Below are 22,563 nucleotides of genomic sequence, written 5' to 3' on the forward strand. Positions count from 1 at the left end.
CTTAACTGCTCTGATGATACTAGTCATGTTTTTTCAGTCTACAGTATCTTCAGTCTATTAAATACCTTCCTAACAATATTTGTCACAAATATATAAAATATTGCATTATTTATATCTTTCTTCTAATATTTTAGCCAATTTCAATATGATTTTTTTAATTGGTTCTACAACATTGTATTCATTAATTAAATGACTTACTACTTTGAACTTTAATCAATATCTACAATTTGAATTGTTCTCAGGTTTTTCAAAAATGACTGCCAGATTGAATAAGTTAATGAAGTCTTTTACTTCTTGATGAATGATAATTTAATCAAAACTAGTGCTTGTTCTGAATAATTTTGTGTTCACCATCAAGGCTGCGTTTCCTATTTTTTAGTGATGCTATACTGTAGTATTCAGACTTTGCAGCTGAAGCAGATGCAGATAGTGGTGTATTTTCTTCATCTTGATTCTGAAAATTGATGTTTCTGAAAACTGATGCTTCATTCAAATGAGTTTTTATAACAGTGGACTTCACTCCTGATTTGTTTCATAAAGACTTCAATATGACTTTACTCATTCCATTTTGTTGCAGTTTGTTTTACCACTGGGAGAGAAAATTACATGTGAGACTTCTGTTCTTACCCTTCCATTACTAAATGAGCAATCCTATAACCAATTTATAAATCAGTGTTTTACAGACACAAATACAGGAAACAACTTTTCTCATGGTAAATAAGCTGTAGTCTATTTTTGATGTAACATGCAATGCAATTTAGCCTTGGTTACCCAAATGAATATATTTATCACTTATATACACAGTTTATACCTCAAAGCATATTTAAATATTACGCTAAACTTTGTTTCTTCACACAGTAAATGAATTCAGTAGTGCTGTGTCTTCTGCTAGATATGTTATATTCATTTATTCATATATGGTAATTTTGGAAAGTTTTTTTTTTTTCCTATTTAGTAGCATGGAATTGAGAGAGGGAAGAGTCCGTAGGTTTACTTAATTCATTTGCTTTTAAATGTTAGGGATTAAGTTGATTGTTCTAGTGCATAATCAAACCTTAATTTTCAGTTCTGGCAAATTGCTGCATGAAGCTGTCAAATGGAGATTCAAACTGGAAAATTAAATACATGATTGCTTGCCATAATCAGTGTCATGTAATAACCAGTTCTAAAACCCTTAGCTGTATAATCCTTTGGAATTTTGTTTTAGTGGAGTGGGCAGAGTAGATGTGCATTAAAGGTAACTATTTAAGATGAATATATTGAAATTTAAACTCGCAGATAAAGGTAGGTACTCTAAGCTGTGTATGTAGATAAACAGAAACTGATCAAATAGTAGGAACAATTTTGGGGAGGGTGCTTAATCTCTTAATGAGAGATAGTTCATCTACAGAATGTTCAAAGAGTTCCAGTTAGCACTAGTATTGTATGGAAATTCCTCTATTAAAGTAGATCCACATAATATTAAAGCTCCCACCACGCCCTATACAAAGTCTGTGATTTTTTTTTTTTTTTTTTTTTTTTTTTTTTTGGCCTTGTAACAGCAAAAATGTAATTCCTCATGCTACATTAGACTGACATCCTAAGGAAAATTTTAAGGAAAATAATCCATCCTGAGAAGGAAACTGAAAAAAATATTGCTATAGAATTGTTTTCTTTAAAATAACTTACTGCTTTCAAGTTGGGAATTGGAAGCTGACTTTTGCTGTTGTTGTGAAATCTGGACCGACTGTGAGCAAGGGATATGGTACTGAAAAATAATACCTTACATATACATATCAGGGATGTTCGCTATTTCATGACTGATAGATGTTATTACAAGACGGCCCAGCTGCCAAAACAAAGAGCCACCAATTCTCTGGCCCTGTCTGCACACTTATGGCAGTTCCCTCACATCAGCTATAGCAATTGCTCAACAAGTGCTTAGTTGCGGGGGACATGTTGGGGAAGAGAACTCATTTTCACTTGGCTTATTAAGCCGATCCAACTCAGCATGCAGCTTCAAGATTGCCAGGGCCATTGTAAGCACAGAGGAAAGGTAGACTTCTCTTTCAGTAGCAGCAATTTCAGCCTGCCTTTAACCAAGCATGAAATTGCACTTTGAGTTTCATTGTTCTTCTTCCAACAAATGTCTGTTTAATTTTCTCACAGTCTCATGTAATTTGTGTTAGTCTGTACAGAGTTTGGCAAGTGACTCATAGAAGTAGTCAGCTGACATCAAAAAAAAGAAAAAAGTAATTATCTCTATAGTAATGGTAATACTGTGCTTTTGCCAAACGGTACCAAAATAACGTGCTGATATTGCTGTCATGTGCACACCACCAGCCCTATGTCTTGCTCTGCGCAGTCTGGATAGACTTTGAAAAAGATAGCTAGATGTTTTTCCTGTTTATCTGCATTCCTCCTTAGCATTTCTAGTGTTGTAAGGTAACATTGCCCCAGCTAAGGGAGGAGTATTGTCATGTTATTGACATGTTATTTCTTTATGCAGTAAGTAGAGGTCTATGATTTACTGGATAGTTCAGGGAAATGTGAAGATGAGAGATCATTGTGACTTGGTATTAACCTGCACTACAGTTCTTGAGGGGGAGCAGAACCTCATTAAGGACAGGTCCTGGTCCGCATCAAAATCCTATCAATTGGGAAGGAGTCATTGATGAGGAAGCAGGAGAACACTCTGCGTACCGAAATCTTGTTGTCCAAAAGACTTAATATCATAATATTTGGTGTTACTATGGGTTTCGTGTTTTTTGTTTTTCTTCTTGATACTGTGAAAAATTCGGTATTAATGGGCACTGCCACTGTTCATGAATATGAAGATATAGTTGTACCTAAAATGGATATACTTGTTTTGTTTACAGATTAAAAAAAACACAAACCTTCAGAATACCCCATCTCTTACTTTCTTTCTAAAACCATTTTCTCATTTTCTAGTATTCTGCTGTGTTTTGAGGCTCTCTTTCTGTTCTGTAACAGATGCAGCCAATTCAGTGATTTCTAGCTAGACTATTTTTGGCAACTGTATCATTATAAACAGCTTAGGAGATTTAAAGTATGCTCAACATAAAAAAAAATTATCTCTGGGCTCAGAATCTTTTTGCTAGGCTATAGCCTAACCCGTTTTCAACCTGCCAAGAAATTAAGCCCTCAAAACACTGCTTTTAATTGGCACCCTTTTCCTGCTTTGGGTGAAATGAAGTTGAATTGTTATGATTTCATTATATGCAAACATGTTCATAAAGATGTTTTTAATCCTAACAATGCTTCATGAAAGGCTAACTGTGTAAGGACTTTATAAATCCAAAAATCCACTAACCAGAACAAAGATGATAGTAATCTTTCTCGGAGAGATTTAAACTAGGTTATTTCAGTCAGTAATGCTGCTGCCATTTTTAAATAAAATGTCATCTTGTAGAAATCTCAATTGCTTATAATTTTTAATTCAATAAGCAGTTTTGAGTTACGCAGGAACTCAACATAACTCATATAAAAATTTGCAGGAGTATGCAATTGTTACTGAAGGGTGTATGTGCACTTTGTGGATGAGGATAAAGTAAATACAAAATTTTCAAGCATCTAGTGTACATGCATATAAAGTGTGTATTGTCTCAAGCACAGATACCCCACAACCTCTCTGGGCAACCTGTTCCAATGTTTGACCACTCTCAGAGTGATAAAGCTTTTTCTTAAGTTTAGGTGGAAATTCCTGTATATCAGTTTGTGCCCATTGCCTCTCATCCTGTCACTGGGCACCACTGAGAAGAGTTTATCTCCATCTTCTTTATTCCTTCCCATCAGGTATTTGTACACATTGATAAGCCTCCCTCCAAGCCCTTCTGGAAGTTAAACAATCCCAGCACTCTTAGCCTCTCCTTGTAGGATAGATGCTCCTATCATTTTGCTCTTTCACATAAACATTCTTGAATTTAACCCATTTATTAAAGTAAATAAAGTAAAAGTAAGACTAAAGTAAAGCTTCCCGAAAAGCAGTCAGTATTGATTAAAATGTATCAGTGGTGAAGAATTTTCTGCTTTTTTTTTTTGGTGCCTTGTTCCATTTGGCATTATCCTGGTCTTATCTGAAATGCCATCATACAGCATGTCTTGCTTCAAAGCATCCCTAGAAAGTAGGAAAATAGTATCTGCCTGTAGAAGGTGGGGCAGTACAGATAATGAGCTGGCTTTTTTCCTGCAGAACTTTCACCTTTTTTAGTAATGTTTGCAAAGGTGGCTACTGTGTTGGCTTGCTTGTATTCAGTATAGGCAAAGTGATTTATTTTATTGCTAATGCATCTGCCAGCTACAGGAAAACACTTGAGTTTTATACCATTATGTTCCATAGCTATGGACTACTGTACTATGAATATTTTCGTTCAGGACTGAGTAATAACGTTAGTAAAAGTGCTTACCGGTCTTAGACCCGTGAGCTAAGCTATCAATAGCAAGGGACAAGATGTTTTCAATAGTACTTTTTGCTGTTGCACATTGTATCATCACAAATAGGAGTGATAATCCCAAACTGATTTTACTTATTTCTCTTCCAACAGAAAAATATCCGTCCATAAATTTTCGGTTGTTTGAATGGTCCAGTAATTAATAATAAAAAATGGATGCATTTTGCTTAACCCAATTTTAGGCTTACAATTGTATTTGTTTCCGTACAGCCATATTTATAAGGGTACAGATTAAAAGTATATAATCAGGGCTCTATTCTGAATATATTCAGCTATTCAGAAAACAGGTCAGGCTCGTGACATCTTGAGTTCTTTCTAAAATAATGAATTGGGTGTTTTCTTTGATTATGGGCTCTTAATGATATATATTTCCTATGTCTGCTCACAACAATCATAAAACTATATATTTTTTTTTTATGCATGTTGAGATTCCTAAACAGTTTAAGAGTGGGCATGCTAAGAGGAATGCTAAGTATCACGAGACTGGCAGAGTTAAAAGAGCTAGCATCTCTGGCTGTCATATTTAGTTTGAGTCTTCCTCCAGTTCTCAGGTCATCTGACTTCTAATATTTCTTTCTGGGAGAAACTTCCTGAAAGTTTTCTGTAATTGTACTTACTTGCTTTGTTTTGCTCTATAGCCACTCATTTCCAATGTAACTCTTCATTAACAGCTTTTTAAAAAATTTTTAACATTTTGTTAATGTTAAAGAAGGCCCTCTTTGTTAAATAGTATGTATGTTATACAATTTAATTTTAATGTAATTGGTAGATGATGTTTACAGCTGAAAGCACATAGATGTACAAATTCTCAAAAAGTAGCATGAATTTTTCATGTTATGTAACTCATATTCCCTAAGCAGTACAAGAAGTTACTGTATCATTAATTTATCTCGTAGTCATATTTCAGATGCCTGGACTTCAATAAGTCATGCACTTTGGTAATGTGGCGTGCTCTGTTAAATTGACATGCAGGGGTTTTATACTGATTGAGAAATGTTCTGCCTATTAGAAATGAAAAACAGTGAAGGCATCACTGAACTTCAGATAGAAATATTCAGTTCTGCTGTCTTTTGGGTATATTTGGATGTGCATTTAAATGTTGTAGTTAAATTTTTCTTCAGCAGTTCGTTGAAGATTTTTCATGTTTCTTTCATGAAAAGTAGAATATTCCTTTGGATTTTAAAAAGTGAGAGTAACTGTATATTTAAATATGAACCTTAATGGCTTCTCAGCACTAAAAGTTATAACATCTAAAAATGAGGTTATGTTGTTATTCCTCTGGATCAATTTGATATGCCAAATCTTACTGACTTCAGCAATCATTTCAAGCAAGAAATGATACGTATGTGTAATTGCGGCTTTTTATATATCTAAACATATGAGATGGTGGCTATATTTAAAAACGTTAGATACAGTCACATGTTTTCCTTCGCACCTGAATAGTACATTATTCAGGTATCCACTACTTATTTGCCAAAGATCTAAACTTGATACCTAGTCATCTGAGATCAGAATTCTGTCCTACACTGGTGTCACTGTGTCTACATGCACTGAGGTAGACTGAAAGATGAGGCTATGCCTCATCTTTTGTGGATGCGAGATGTGTTTAATAATATATAATAGGAACTAACGACAACTGTGGCTAACAGCTAGCTCAAGGAAACAATCTTGAAGCTGATAATAGCCTGTCTGAATGCCCCTAACTTTAGATGTGTGCTATAGAGCACGACAGTGTAGGTGAGCATCTCCAAATCACGTTCCTCAGGTGAGAAGCCAGTCTCAAAAAGTCATATGCTCAATCCGAAAGATTTGCATCATGTAAGTTAAAAGTAGTACTTCAGCAGCATTTAACTCTTTTGGCTGATAGTGAAGCAGATGAAAAGTAACTTCCAATCCACTCAATTAAAAGTGAATAGGAACTTGATAGCCATTTTTGACAAAGATTAAGTGTGTCAGTCAAGAGCTAGAGATGATACTGTTTTATTAAGTAAACACTATTCTGAACACAGTTGTTACACTGAAGATTTTGCAGTTGAAATACTGAGAGGAAAGGTAGAAAAAGGATGTTATAGCTGGAAACTGAGGCACAGAAAGGTAAAAGAACTTGGTAAAGACCACACAGAAAGGATGTAGATTTGTGTATCGATACAGATCATCTATTCCAAGCTAGGTAGTAGACTACCATATTTTATCTGTGTCATCGCTGATATTTACTGCCACAGTTAGCATTTTCAGAGAAATACTTTGGACCAAAATGAAGTTTAAGCTTATAATGTTTTAGAGTGCTTCATCTAAAGTTGAAGTTTTTAGAATAGCAGTTATCTTGCTACATTTTTTTTCTAGTTATGTAATTCAAATGCTTCTAATCAAAACATCTTAAAGTATAAAATGTTCAGTTAGGGCTAAGGCTGACTTCCTAAGCCAGCATTCAAATCCCTAATTACTGTAACAAAAGAATTATTAATAAGCAATAAATTTGTGTACACTTCAAGTTTTTAGTCTACCAAAAAAAAAAAATCAGGCCATAGCCCTGCAAATATTTAAGTACATTCATATGCATGGGTCAAACTGCCTTGGACTGTGAATCATGCTGTAAATTCTTTCTTAGTGGCAGATGTATCCTTAAATGCTATGAAAAATATTTAATGTATTAATGTATAACATGCCTTGTTCGGTTATGCGATTCCAAGGTTTGGAAGTACTGGTTTTGTAACCCGTCTGGCAGTTAAAACACTGGCACACTGTGTGTGTAATTGCAAATATTTCTAGAGCTGTTCACACACAGTGAAAAAAAATTCATAAATTTGATTTTGGGAAAACTAAGTGGAAAAATAATTAGTCAGTAACAGCTTGCTATAAACTAATTGCTAATCTCTCTACTGTTTTCTGATGGTTAATTCTCTTATGTTGTTTTGCTCTGGGAATCTAGAAAGCTAATGTCCCAGAACATTTACAATGTGTTTTCTTTTTGAGTCCTACATCTTAGTTTATACCCATAAATGTAGATTGCTTTCTTCTTGATAGCTAATCATTCAGTTCCCAGGTGACTTTTGAGTTGTAATCAGTTAAACCTTGATTCCGAAGACACTGTTATGCCTAATGTCAGACTCTTATCTAATTAGATTATATTTTTAGTGTTGGATCTTGATGAAAACTGGTAACCTCTCTCTACATATGTATTAACATCAAAGCTTATTTTATTTAATAGATTCTGTGTTAAAATAACTAGATTCTGTATTAACCAAAATATGACCAAAATTCCATATTAAAGCAACTAGATTTGTTATGTTTGCAAACAAATTATCTGGCCTCTTATAACTTATTTATCATGGGTGGCACTTTAAAAATATATATATACTTTCTTCATTCCAGAGTCAAATTGCTCTCATTCTTTTGGCCTCCCTCTTCTCCCCCAAGATATACATTCAGTAATGCCCTGTCACCATTTCTTTCCTTGAATGGTATAGCTTCTAATTTCCTACCTGTTTTAAGCTCAGATAAGAAGCTTACCTGAGAGTTTACAGTGAATAATGGAGACAAAAATGCATTCTGCAAGTTACATGGGATCTGTTTTGGAGAAGCTCAATCTGTGTCTGTTTTTCTGGGAGGGGAGGGGGATGTTTGTTTTGGTTGGTGGGTTTTTTTGCTATTTACAAATCTGTTCTCTCTCACTACAAATATTGTCTAAAGTGATCTCTTTTTTTAATCTGTGTTCGTCCACTTGGTTTTGAACACTGCACAGGAACACGAGAAGTATTGCTTGGTTAAATTAAGTGCCTCTCCTCCTCGGGCTGCTGAGATTGCTCTGCTTTTGCCGTTACCGCTTTTCATACTCGTGACTTTCCTCCTGAAGAAAGATAAAGAATGAAAGGACTCTCTAGAGAAAAGAAACACCTCTTTTATCTCAAGTTTTGCCTAACCTTTCCAAAAGATCACATCACCTCTGGTATCTGCTTACCAAATTTAATTTTAAAATTGCCAAAATGAAGTGTCTCAAAGGCTTTTTCTTTTGAAACTTTTAATGATATGCTAGAGATTGATATAGCATCTTTACTGAACAAAGAAGCCAATGACTTTTTCAGCTGCTGAATTAGGTTTAGATAGAGGACTGAAGACTAGTACCAAGACTAAATTTCTTTTAAAAAGATGAATGATATTATTTCATACTAAGTAACTCTGAAAGTAAACAAATCTCACCAAGCTCTATAACCTGGACATCTGGTATGAGAATTAACCCAAGCCCTTTTAGTTTTTAAATTCCTCTCTTTGATCAGTCTCTGTAAGAAACTGTGATTGCTAACAAGCTTGTTTCTTAGTGCTTTTAATAACTGTGAACTTCAGCACTGGAAATAGTAGATATGTTACTGTATAGCTGAATTTATTTGTCTATGGCTAAGCCTTTGAGAAACAATATAAAGCATTTTGTTTTAGTGTTTCTCTTTGGACTTTTCTTTAAACAGTAGACAATTTAACTCCTTTCATTTCTAGCTAAAAGAAAAAATGTATTTGAAAGCAAAGTTTGCTTAAATTAATTGGCCAGATTATGATAGGTAGCTGTTCACATCTTGCCCGTTCATTGATATGAAATCAACTGTCAGCAAGTGACTATTGTAGTGGTCAAATGTATGAAAATGCATTCCTATATGCATGTTACTTTTACTTCCAAAGCAGTTCTCCTGTGAGGTGTGGTGCAAGCACGTTTTCTGCTTGCATTGTGCTATGCCTTTGGGGGGGGGGTGGATGGAAGCCCTACCTTTCATGTCAGCTTTTATTGAAATAGGAGGAGGGAGGTCATATAGTAAAGATGGTAAAAATGTTTTCTAAGGATGACTTATTGAACAACACTAGCATATTTAAATAAACATAGTTTTTCCTTAAAGATTTCAGAAAAGAAGGTGGTAAACTGTAGTATTCTGTAATTCTAGTATACATGGTATTTCTGATCTAACATGTTCTCTGTTTTACCATTTCTACTACTCTTACAGTAACATGCTCACTCGAGGTGTCCAGCAGTAGACCAGCATGGCTCAAGCCTTTTGAAAGATCTGAGTGTCGCTCCTAACCTGACTTGCCTTATTCCTACACTTGTTTTCCAAACAGGCATGAGCGCAACCGAGGCCTGACAGATGTTTTCCAAAAGATAAGGGAATATGTGTGCTGGACTATTTGCATAAGTATGACTGTTTCTGAATAACTTCAGAGTAAATTCCAATTAGAATGATTTAAATTGGCTAATAGAGCAGCTGCAAAAAAAAAAAAAAGTGTTTCATGGCAAGGACCCCTTTGTATGAGGATAAGGCTTTGGCATTGGGGATCATGTTTGTTTAAAAAACAGTTTTGACTCTTACCTCACTGCCATATTTTTATTATCAAAAAAAATTTTCACAGTTGCAGATTTTCCTACTGTTTAGGTGTACCAAAGGGATTTGCGTTTATAAGCATTATTTCCAAGTACTGCAGGTTGTGTGGTGAACACATCAATTTTGATACCACATACAGAGTGGGGAAAAAAGCAGTGTGTCCTGAAGTTTAAAAAAAAGGCAAAAGAAATCTCCGGAAGATGTCAGGGTGGTTGTAATTGCTCTGCTGTCAATTATGTGCAACAATGGAATTCAGTGCTGACTAAAACTGTTATCAGGTAACTTTATATTTCTGGTTTTTCAAAGGACTGATGCGGTATTTAAGAAATTGAAAGTCAGTGCATGCTGTCTTTTAACACTACCTTCTGCATATCAACCTAATCAATTTCTACTTTATAATTTTATAGGAATATATCATTTACAGCAAAGCCACTGGAGTGCTTGCTGGTGGAATTTACTTTTAACCTTTTTTTTTTTTTTTTTTTTTTTTTTACCTAACACCAATATGCACTTTTTAAATTCCATATCTTTTAATGATGTTTCAGTGTGTGATTGTCCCTCTAAAGAATAAAGACTATCCACTTACTCGCTTTTATAGTCTCAGTTAGAAAGTGCTAATTGTGGGGAAAGACAGAAATGACAGGAATTGGGTTGAGTTGTTAAGCCAGTGTGCAGTTCATTGGGAGAAGGGCTGCCAATAGCTGCGAGACTGATGGCAGATAATTGTTGTCTTTCTCTCTCTGAACACCAGTTACATGAGGTGGCATTAATTAGGGATGCTGCTATGCCCACTGAGGATTTCCTTTTTTCTCCCCCTATCCATAATAGAAATTTTGGATGGAAGTTCAGTTTCTTATGGGGTGCGATTTCTTTCATGGGCTGGAAGAAGTCAAATGCCTAGTGTATTCGTTGTCTCTGCCACTCTTCTGCTGTTCCGTTCCGCAACATAGAGCCATAGATTTGGTTTGCAAAGCAACTGAAGAAAAATAGACAATTTTTTTAAAAAAACTTTTACTGAAAGGAAGAAGTCTCCTTTTTCTTTTGTTTTTTCTCTCTCTTCCCCCACCCCACCCCACCCCCTTTGGAAACCAAATGGCCTACAGGAGGGTCTCTGTTTTTCAAGATACTGCAGGAAGTATCCAGGCACAAAATTGTCTCTTCTAAGTGAAGAGGGTGAAGAAGATGTCTTCATTTTTGCCTTGCAGAAAAAGTGGCTATCGCAACAGGGGTATGTCTCTTACCTCAGTCTTATCCCTCTCATACTCGGGTCCTGATTTACAAATGCCATCTCCTTCTGAAGCAAATCTCTCTGGTCATGGTTTTGTCAGCATTCTGGCAAAGCAGCATACTTTCTTGCATCAGTTTAGGTGATAGACTCAGGGAAGAAAAACTTTATTTATGTGGTTGCAGTAACATTCATGTCTGCACCTCTCTGGAGTTAGAATGACTCAGGGATAAGGTGGTGTACTAGACAGCACCTCTTCATCCCGGAAGGCCAAACCTATGCGTGGGGGGAAAAATCCTGGAAAAAGACTATGGTGATTCACTGATAAAGAGAAAAAGAATTACCTAGGAACAGGCAGATTCAGGATAGAAGGTATCGAAGGAATGCAGTAAGACTTCAAGAGGATCTGACCAGTCAGTGAAATAGGTTTAGAAATGCTAATACAGCAAGGCATTTTGGGGTCATAACCAGTTTCTTCAGACATACAGTAAATTAGCTTAAAGGCAGTATGACTTCTGTATCAAAACACACCTATGCAAGTGCATGTGGGCAGCTTCCATTTTACCACTGTAGGCTGAGAAGTCCCTTCCCTAGCATGGCATGTCTGATGATGCAGGCTATTTGCATACTTACTTTTTAGGAATATTACTCTTAAATGTGTGCAGCTTGTCAAAGAGGTAGCTGAAAGAAAATACAGTAATATTAGAGCAGATTGCTGTTCCGTACTAAATTCTCAGTCTGAATGTTGTTGGGGTTTTTTATTTACCAAATGTATTTTTGGTCATTACAACAGAAAGAATGTGTACAGTAGATGATAATAAGCTTTATGGATGACACCAAAGCTGGCAGATTTTCCAGAGCGATAAAAGAACTAATGTACTTGCTAAATGTTTTTGGGTGTTGTTGAATTTCTGACCTTTTTGCTAAGTGAAAGGTTTACATTTGAGATTGGGGGCTGGGGAAGAATGGGTCAACCATAAACAAAATCAGCTTGCTTTAGCATCTTTGAGACAAGTGACCTGTCTTACTGACTTTTCCATTCTTACCTGCAAAGGATGCATGCAGCTCTGTGATTCCTGATAGTCAAGTATGAAATTGGAAATAGAAAATGAATTTAGTTTGAGAAGCCTGATTTGGAAACTGGTATATTCATTCAGTAACAAAATAATTGAGGGCAGGGTAAGCTAACTGTGGCGAGAGGTCTGCTGTTGTCTAACTTAAGAGTTGTATAATGATTTTAAATGCAAAAACTCAGGAATTTAGAAGTATATTTAGGAAGAGAGCCCCACTGATCTGGTTAGTACCAGTAAGAGTTATGTTGTGGTTCAAAACACAATTTGAGTTATGCTCAAATTTTATTATGTTTGAGGATGCCAGTATGCTTTACAAAGATGCATGGTCTGTATTCTAATTACCATTAAGGAAATACGAGTTGCTAATATGTTTTTATGGGAATCAATAATTATTATAGGCAGGAGGAACATCGGTTCTAGCCCAAAGAGCATTTTGCCTAGGAAGCACTGAATGTGGAAAAAGGGTTAGGAAAGTACTCTTAACGCTGAGCGGTCATCTTCTGTTGCTTGAAAAAATATTGTTGGCTTTATTCTGAAAATATGTTTCACAGTGGAAATTCTGTTTGTCTTCTGGGTTTTAGCATTTAAAATGTGACTAGTCCCACCTGATTTGCATAATCAGAAACATAAATGTTCTGCATAAAACTAATTTAAAGCTTTTCCATTTAAATGATGCTTGTGAATTAATACATACAGATTTTTTTTCTGTAGTCACTCTTAACAATGAACAGGGATTTAAATGTACTAATTATGTTGTTTATAGTTGTTTATAATCTGCTTTACTACATAGTTCTGATAAACATTACTAAACTTTGAAAGATCCATCTGAAAAGCTTTAGTACTAGTGCTCATGGAAAAGTTATTCAAAACCTCTTTTATAATAAAACACATTTCTTAAAAATTTGCAAAAATGAATTAGCTTGTTTGAACTGTATGAAGTCCTCTCATTTTGCATAAATATTTCAGAAGAGGAGGTTACTGGATGGAATGGTTCCCAAACTTATTATTTTATGTGAATAGTACCCAAAATTCATGACAAGTTAATTGCAAATTCATTAGTATTGGTACTTGTCCTCATATCTATATTGTAAAAACTAAATTATTTTAGCTAGGCCTGTTATTTGTACAGTCTGAATGCCAGCTATTTTGCAACAAATTAATAACTGGCCAAAAAAAAAAGCCCACTCAAACTAATCACCAAATAAATCTGAATAACAAATAATAGAAGGCTGCTACCTGAGTGAAAAATCTATAAACAGAAGCACAAAATTTATTAATAGAAGCAGAAATGGAAAAATGATGTAGTAAATAAAACTGACTGCAATTATAATGCTGTTGTATAAAATTAAGCTCATGCATATCAAAATTACTTGGATTGACTAATAAGTAAGTAGTTTTTTTCTTCTTTTTATATTTTTAAATACCCTTAGGGTGGGATTCCCCTTAAAAATGGGTCCATCTGTAATGGAAATAGAGGAAATAATCTTGTTTGTTAGTCTTTATGCTGTATGGCATTGAATGATTTTAACACAGCTGACAGCGTACCCATTCTGTCAGACACTTAAATCTATGGAGAAGCAGATATTTAGTTCAGCACATTATGCTGATGCATACAAGTAGACACATTCATACCTGCAATTAACTTCTAACTGAATGTTTATTAAATATATGTACTAATATACCTGCTCTCCCACAAAAAATGAGGAATTTTTTATACATTTGAAATGTACAAATATATGTTCTATTTGGTTAATATCCTCTTTTATAAGATGGAAACTCACATGCCTATTCTTGCATTTTGATAGTGTTTTTTTTAAAAAAGGCATTTTCTTTCTTTTTTTATTTTTATTATTTTAAAGTTCTGAAGTAAACGTGAAGTCAAGCTGTAACTTAAAAGAATATTGCTTGTGACCTGGTGGTTCTGAAGACAACCAGAGATGGTGAAGGTTTTGATTCTAAAATAAAGCCCTCTGACATTAAACAGAAAGGTCAAATCAGTCATTAGTGAAATGAACACTCAATCTATAAATAGAACTGTTTTTTACAACATTCAAAAGTGAAGGAAAATGCAAGGATATTCAGCAGCAAGCATAGAGCGGAATCTGTATAGTTATGCTTTCTCGTTATTTCCTAGCAGTACTTATGGGGAAAAAGGAACGTTGGAAGTAGAGTTGGTAATATTGTCTACCCTAGTAAGGTCGTCTGAAGTTCTGCAGTTGGGCTGAAGTCTTCCAAGCTATCCATCTTCTTCCAGTTTGAACTTTTTCTAACCTTTGGTTATACTTGCTTAGCAATTTTCACAAACCGAAGTGAGGGCAGAGCTGGTTTAGTACTTGATAACTTTTTTTTCTTGATAACCTAGTGCTTGGTTTCTTTGGGGCAAGGATTTGAAACATCCTCTCTGGAAGACAGGAAGATCTTTTTGAACAAGCTTTTGCTGTTCTAATATTAAGCCCATCCAAATTTGGCCAGTTTGAAACATGTTTTAGAAATATCAACTGTTTTTCTTTCCTTAATTGCTAATACTGCCTTTCCAAAATATCTATTTATATTGAGCATACCACAGCCAGGGATTAACACAGCCTTCCCTTCCATTGTAGTTCTAGACTATTGCCGGTGTTTGGACACTTAACTGAGCACAGGGAGCAAAGGTAGAGGTGGCACACAGGAAAGAGGAGGAACAGACATCAGTAGGTGGAGAAAAAATCTGGGCTGAAGGTAGGGAATTTAGAAGAAGAGGGTGAGAAGCAAACACTGTGTGAATTGCTGCAGGAAGAGGATGTTAGCAGATGGATTAGAAGTCACCAGAGGAGGATCTAGGAGTGTGTGGGTAAGAGAGTCATAGTTGCATAAGCTTGGGATGAGAGGAGCCTAGGATTGTCTGTGTAAAGAATATTGTGGGATAAGGATGAGGGATGGACCTGCTGTTAGGAGTAGGGCTGTTTAGCAAAGAACTGCCTGTATGATTCTTCCTGCATCTGCACCAAAAATTGTGAGATGCACAGTGTAAGAAGCTAGGGATTGCAGGAAAAACAGAACTGCTTTCACGTTTGAGTTGAAGCTGAGTTGAATGCTGTGCTGCATTTTAGTCTGTCCTTGCTGTAGAATTCCTTTGTCATGCCTGATACCTTTGCATGTGTCAGACTCTCAGTAGGTAGTTAGCGATCGTGCATCCTCACTCTAGGTTTCTGAGGCCCCATAGAAGAATGGCATGCTTATGGTGCCTAAGATGGGTCACCAAAAACTAGCTTAGTAGTTGCATAGCTTTCCATTAGCTATATTACACAGAAAGAGTCAGAAATGGAACTAGCTGATTTGGGACAGTGTAGGTGGATGCATCTGGGCTGGCTTTGGTGTTGATATAATGTAGCCTTAATGTCACTAAACCTAGTATAGTCTAGCTGCCCAAGCAAGTTTTTCAGTCTTCACAGGGCCTTATGTTGCTAGCATATCAAAATCAGCTGATCCCATCAAAGAAGGATGGGTGGAACTGTGATGGTTCCTCTGTAACATGTCTTTAGGTTGCTGGAAGCTTGTAGCACAGTACTGGAATATTATACCCTTTTTCAAGCCGAAACATAAATTTCTAATAATCTCCATTTCTGTTTTCATAGGAATGAATGTGATGTTCTTCAGGATATATATTTGTTGATGAGAAGTAGTAGAGACTGGCCAGCAGTATTTTATCACTGTGCCAGTTAAATTCAAGAACAGCCAAATTTGCTCACCAGCTCGTTTTTTAGGGAAAGTAAGCTGTGACTAAAATGCTAGTGCAGTGCTTTTCTGTGTCACAGCATGTGTCAGTTGTCTTCCGTAATAAGTGTTTGGTTTATATTTAGGTTGTTTTTCGGTTCTGTGGATCTAAAATACTGGGGAAGCTCCTTGATTCTTTATCTTGCTCACAGGCTGTGGAATTTTGTTTATGAACTTTCCTATCACTTATGTTGTTTTCGTGTTAACCACTGCCTGTTAAATCAAAAATAGCAAAGTATATTTAAACTCGAACACGCTTGACTTTGCACCCGCTTAGGAGAAACGTTCTCTCTCAGACAGTAATGTGTTTCTTAATTCTAGCCATTCAGTTAGGCTGTAGGTGGCACGTTTCGGGAAATCTGCCTGAATCTGACATGGGGTCCTTGCCCCATCCCAACTGTCATGGATTTTTACTCATCTTTTTACATGTTGTCACAAGCTGAGAGCAAAAGAATTGCCCTACGGGCTTAGTCAAGTGGTCCGTCCAGCAACACCCTTTCCCTGGCAGCGGCACTAGGAGCATACTATTTAGAAAGTGGCCAGGCTGGTTTTCTCCTGCTGCAGTCTGTTTCCGTGGGATTTCCCCAGAACCTACAATTGTTGTAATCGGGTTGTTAGGAGGTACATCCTTTCCTATTCCTGTTAGTATCCATTTATGTACCTGTTGTCCAGTCTCTGTAATATAACTTGTGTACTTGGTAAGTACTGAAGTTCCTTGAGCTCAGGGTTATCTAAGCGTATAAACTCAGTCTGTAAATATCTCGTGTTGTGCTGTCATTAGGCCCATCAACATTTGAGCAGAGGGTATTATCCAGCACTCAGTACTTTCTCTCTGCTTTTTAAACTTACAGATCTGCGTGCAAATGGTTTTTATTTTCTACAGCTGAAATTGCTACCAGAACTGCCTGCCAAAGGCAACACGGCAGCATATCCTTAGACAAATAAGTTTTCAAATTACATTGCATGAAGTATTTTTACACTGCTTTTTCTGTAAATAAATGTTTTCTTTTGTGTGCTTTGAATTCTCTCACTCTTTTTCGAAAAGGAAAATTACTTTAAAATATTAAGTATTTGGTTTCTTGATTCAGTACAAGGGGAGGAGATTCACAAATGAAAATATGCATCAGAATTTGAGACATGTTGTATGTGAGAAGGCTTAAGGATAAAAAAGGAGGACAATTGGCATTAAAATACCAGCTGAGTTGGTTCAGCTGATTGTGGAGCCAGAGGATGTGTTCCTGTGCCTGTATCAATTTGTCCTATGGAAAATCATGGCTCATTGCAGTAACTTAGGAGCAGCATGGCACTAGTTCATCTGTACTATTTCTGCGGTATAAGCTGCTATCTTTGCCTGGCGTAGCGTTGCACTGCACCGGTAACATGCAGTGGTAGGCTTGGAGCTGTTTTTGTTATATCTGTGCCCTTGGTTGAACATAATGTGTATGCCTCAAGATAGGAAAAAGGAGAGACAGAGAAGTATATTGAAGGGGGTGAAGTCATAAACTAACTGTCGAGAGTCGTTTTGAGGCTTTTTTTCTTTTAGGGGAGGTGGGAGAGTGTTTGGTGAGATACGGGTATGTTGCTGAATTTCATCAGCTTTAAGTTGCTGTAGAGGTCCTTGCCCCATCCCATATTCAGCACGGACGTCTTGCAAACCAAAGAAACGTACTTTGGATTGCCTCCCCTGAAAACATAGCTCTGTCTTCCTCATTTCAAAATGTGAAACAAGCGTGTTCACATTGAAATGCCTGGTTTGTACGGTGGTTGAACAAAGACTTTAAATCTGTAAGCACATCTTTTTTTTTTTTTTTAACATGGTAAACTTGTTAGACGTGTTAAATTATTGCCTTTGTATTAGCTCTTTGTAGTTTGACTTGCGTTTAGTGTCTTGATTTATTCCTCCCATGCAGCGGATAGCTAAATGTGTTCATTATTTTTATTACTAAGCTGGGCGACATCCCAGCCACTGTGGCTCTCTCCTCTAGTTCCCTCACCCGACCCCAGTGTTTAATGTTTATTTTAAAGCTATGTTTGATTCTGGTCCTGATATCTGAGATTTTATATGCCTATTGTTCCTTGCCTTCCTTTTACTGCAATTGCCAGTGCAGTCATGTTTCTGAATATTTCTGTATGCTTGTTATGACACCAGTTTAGGTTGGGGGGGGGGAAACAATTGATGTAAAATGCTTCAGACCAAGAAAGGGAAAAAATGTTTGGTTTTTTTTAATGTGTAAGAAAAATTCATTGCAAACTTCTTCCCTTTTGTTATGTGCTTTCACAAACCGCATGTGTATGTGTAACACAGCATAGTTGTTAGTGCTCTGTTAAAAGTAATTTACCGGTATTTGAGGGAGCTGGAAATGGCTGTGTTTCAAGAGGGTTATATACTTTGCAGTTTACTTAGCTGCCGTTGTTCCCCCATCACAGCGAGCAGCTGACTGACTGTGGCCTGTTGTTCAGCTTAGATGGAGCTACAATCTGGAGTATCTTTCAAGTACAGTCAGAACATGGCCATTATGCTCTCTGAGGAGCTATAATCTGAGACGTTTACTCTGTAAAGCTCAAATAATAATAAAAAAACTATATTGCTACTTATGGATACTTTAATTTTTAGTGGTGTTTATATGGCTTCCAATAAGTTAAGGATGTTCATTTCTCTCCATTCTGAGTGATCTACTGTAAGGATATTATACACGGTACCACATCTTCCTATTGAAGAAAAGGGTGAGGGTTTTTGGTGTGCTTTTTTGTTTGTTTTTTTTACTGAGAAGTTACAGCATGCTCCATTAGAAAAGGTTTTAAAATTAGGAATGATCATTAAATGGAATTCCATTGCCTGCTAAATCACTGTCAGGGGATAATGCTGCTATGTTTCTGGTATTTTTATTTTTAAACACTGTTTTAACCTTAAATAAGTGACTTGCAGAGCTATGGACTTCATAACATCCCCAACATAACTCACTCACATATTTCTTTTGTATTTGGGTTTTTCTACCCTAGAAGCATAACTGTGGTATATAAAAGTTGATGCATTTATTTGCCCTAGTAATAACCGCCTGGTTAGAGCTGGATTTCCCATGCCTATTTCTGGGACAGGGTCATCAAACATGTCTAAGCGTAGTATCAGCAGTGGGAATGCCAGGTCAGTGCTCCCCAAGATCTCACCTTGCACAGGGGACCAGCCAGGGAGCTTGGCTTAGCAGTTAAAGGTAGGAGGTCATGGCTGCACTGCACAAAACTGACTCAGAGAAGTGGGGGGAAAACAGATATAGCACCAACCAAAGTGTCTACGGAAGGTTAGGAAAGGTCAGGCAACTTCTTATATTTACCAGTCAATTACTAGCCATTTGCTGTGTCGTTACATATAATGCTTAAAGTGCCTATTGTGGCATAATCTGTGTACATCTCGGCCCGTAACGAATTGCAGATTCCAGTGCTAATTACGACATGGATGTACTACAACCTGCTGGGAATTCTTATTTGAACCTCAGAAACTCTTTTCAAAGATTTAGTGGCATTTTGGCTTGCAACAAAGTGAGGCTAAAGCTTCCGTTGTTACCATGTTTCTCTTTTTTTTTCTTCTATTAAATTTTTAATATTTTTCTAGTTTATATCTAGTGATTATCAGCAATACTGTGCAAACTTCCTTCTACATGCAAAGTTAAGAGTTGGAAGTTTATAAATATTTTCTGTGTACATCTATGTTATGCTTAGAATGTTATACATGAGATCTGACTCTTTCCTCAAAAAATGCCAAAGGATTAAGAAAAAATTTAAATTCCAATGAAGCACATTGTCATGCTAAGGCTTTTCACGTGTATGCTGTAGATCAGATTGCCCTTGTAGCCATATGGCCCCTGCTATGAATCCTTGATAGATTTGTTTTAAAAAACATCTTTAACACTTTCTAAGAAAAAAAAATCTTAAATTGTTAAAAAAAATAAATAAAAATACTGTCAGTTATGCAGATTTTGAAGATTGTATGCTGTATCCTCTCTTAGTATATATTTCAGGTATTCAGGGGAATAAAATTAATTAGTACAGTTCTCAGGTTTGGGAGTGGGGGTAGGAATCTGCAAGCAGACATTTTTTTTGCTGGAAGACAATACCCCTTAGTGTGTCACTGGAAGTCCCCTGTGCAGCATTCCGCCTGCTTATTCAGCATAGCACCTCAGGGTAAGGCATTAATATTCCATTTTTTAAAAAAATCTTTTTTTCTGCCTGCAGAATGATTGTGTTCCAACTCAAATAATGATGTCTTAAACTTGGGGGAGGAAGACAATGAAAAAGCAGTTGAGTGCTTAAATCTAAAAGGATATCTTTCTTATGGATTTTCTGTGCACTAAACTTTATTCTTCAGGGGATTGTTATGCCATTTATAAACCCTTTTCCTCCCCTTTTCCTTATTTGGGTGTTTTCCTAAATGACAATGAAAAGTATGAGCTCCTCTTTCAGGCATTGTCTGATAAAACCTCTGAGGCACTCCTTTGGACTGTCTGACCATTAAGAGAATTTTGTTTTAAAGGAAGCTTGAGATATTCCTCCATCTTATTTTCTCCTCCTGTCAACAGTGTATCTCTTGCTTAAATCTGTATATCCAAAACCTAGAAAAAGGATGGTTGGTGGGATTTTTCTTTTTTTTTTGTTGTTGTTGTTGTTATCTGTTTTTAATTTTAACTGGCTAGGAATGTAATGGCATATACGTTTTAGGTTTGAGATCTGTTTCTATCTTTACTATTAAGAAATGTTGTCTTCAGTGTGCATATGTAATGTTCCAACGCTTACTAGTGCACGTGAGGCTAACATATATAACCAATACAAATGCAGAAGTTAAGTGCAGAAGGTATATACATTTATACAGAAGAGTACAAGGGATGAAAATAGATTTTTTTTTAATCTTGTTAAATATGCATTCAAAACATAACGAGTATAAATTTAAGCTATGAAATACATGCAATATGTGTATTTTATTTAAGAATTATATCATATAGTACCTTTATAGAGTGAGTTAAATATTTGTATGTAGTCTAATGTTAAATATTGTATTTCTCTTATGTTTATCTTTTCAGATTTGTTCCTTACTACGTTATCAGATTCCCAAAACATTCAGTTTGAGACATGGATAAATAAGGTAAGGGGAAAAACGAAGTAACCATTCTATTAACACATAATATCTTAAACAGGAGCGGCTATCTGGCATTCCTGGGTTTAGGAATGAGTGGAAATGATGTTAAGAGACACTAACTGCACTATTGCATTCAGTCTGAGAATCCTCCTCACTGGAGGAGATTTAGTCAGTATATATTCCTCTGCAGGTTTTTTAGCATGACTACCAAGTATACCAGTCAGCCAACCTTCGTAACACTGTAACAGAGATTACTGACATTTAGTCAGCATGGTGGTTTATGAAGAAAAGCCTGACCAGATTTTTTTATTCTTGTTGTGTGTCAAAGACTTTTTGATTTTTTTTGAGTAAATTTTTTCAGAACTGTGACTTCAGGTCTCAGGTCAGATTTTGTGGGACGGAGGTTTAAAAATGTCACTTCTGACCTTCAGGCTATTTATTGTAGTTATGGCTGGGAACCTCCTAAGAGTCCTAAGTTACCCAAATACAACTCAAGAAATTACTAAAACACTAAACAAAAAAATTGAGGTAGCCATATTCTTACTGCCTGCTCGAAAGTTTTATGCCAGAGTGTACCAATCAGCTACACCTTCAAAAATGTCTGGATGGTGTCTGGAACCAGAAGTAATGAGTTTTTTGTTGTGCGTGTTTGCTGTTTGGTTTTTTCAATTGTGCTATTGTATTGCTTAACCTGTAGAAATGGCCAGGATCAGTGAAGAATCTCATTGTTTATACCAGATAGAAATGTAAGTCGATTTGGAGCTAAGTGCATCCTTTATACCAAGGTTGCTATCCAGAAGAGGACTGTAGTTAAGAATCTTAGTGTGTGCATATGTTAAAGTTTGCCTTTTTGTTTTAATAGACTATGATTAATGTTGTTTCTTATTAGCTGAGAAATGGATTTTTGAGGCTGTATTTACCTGGATTTATCCGTCATGTCACAATGAATCAGTGTAGAACTGGGAATATAGTTCTGCCTGTGTCAGCATGGCATTCTTCAGCCAGCTGCTGAGCTGGAAATGTGTAAAAAATAATAATAATAAAATAAAATAAAGTAAAGCTTTTTTTGTTTCTCAGCTGCCAGGTGGTCTTCAAATAGAACTTTTTAACCGAAAGTAATGAGAGCTGTGGTAGAGATTTAAAAGAATAAATAAATAAATAAAGCAGTTGGTCATAAATTCTGTATATTTAGGTTTTATACGGACTTAAAGATGATTGATTTTTTTTTCTTTTTTTAAATTTGAGGAATTTCATTATTGAGCGATTCAGCAGTAGCAACTACACAAGGCATTTAACCTGTCTCCTGTATTTTTTAATTTTCCTACAAATTTTGGATTTTCCAAATTTGTACATTCTGAATATATTCCTACATAATACAGTTAGTTTACATAGATTAATTCTTTCTTTAGAAAGAATGAATCCTATGCTTTGGGATAGTTCAGCCCAGTAAGATATTTCTCTTAAATATATTTTAGAATTCTCTGGTGTACACATATCAATCTTAAAAGACCTCCATTGGTCTATTAAAAGCTATTAAATCTCTCTACAAAGCTAGGCAGCGTAATTGCCATCACTG

General features: G+C 36.0%; 1 protein-coding gene across 1 annotated transcript in view; it reads left to right on the forward strand.

The window, feature by feature from the left end:
- Positions 1-22,563, forward strand: part of ITFG1 (integrin alpha FG-GAP repeat containing 1) — a 103,569-nt gene that overhangs the window by 14,652 nt on the left and 66,354 nt on the right. Inside the window, exon 7 of the mRNA XM_026102244.2 lies at positions 20,932-20,993. Within this exon, the coding sequence (XP_025958029.2) occupies positions 20,932-20,993 (62 nt within the window). The remainder of the gene's footprint in view (positions 1-20,931; positions 20,994-22,563) is intronic.

Source organism: Dromaius novaehollandiae, chromosome 13, assembly GCF_036370855.1.
Source record: "Dromaius novaehollandiae isolate bDroNov1 chromosome 13, bDroNov1.hap1, whole genome shotgun sequence".
NCBI classification, from domain to species: domain Eukaryota; kingdom Metazoa; phylum Chordata; class Aves; order Casuariiformes; family Dromaiidae; genus Dromaius; species Dromaius novaehollandiae.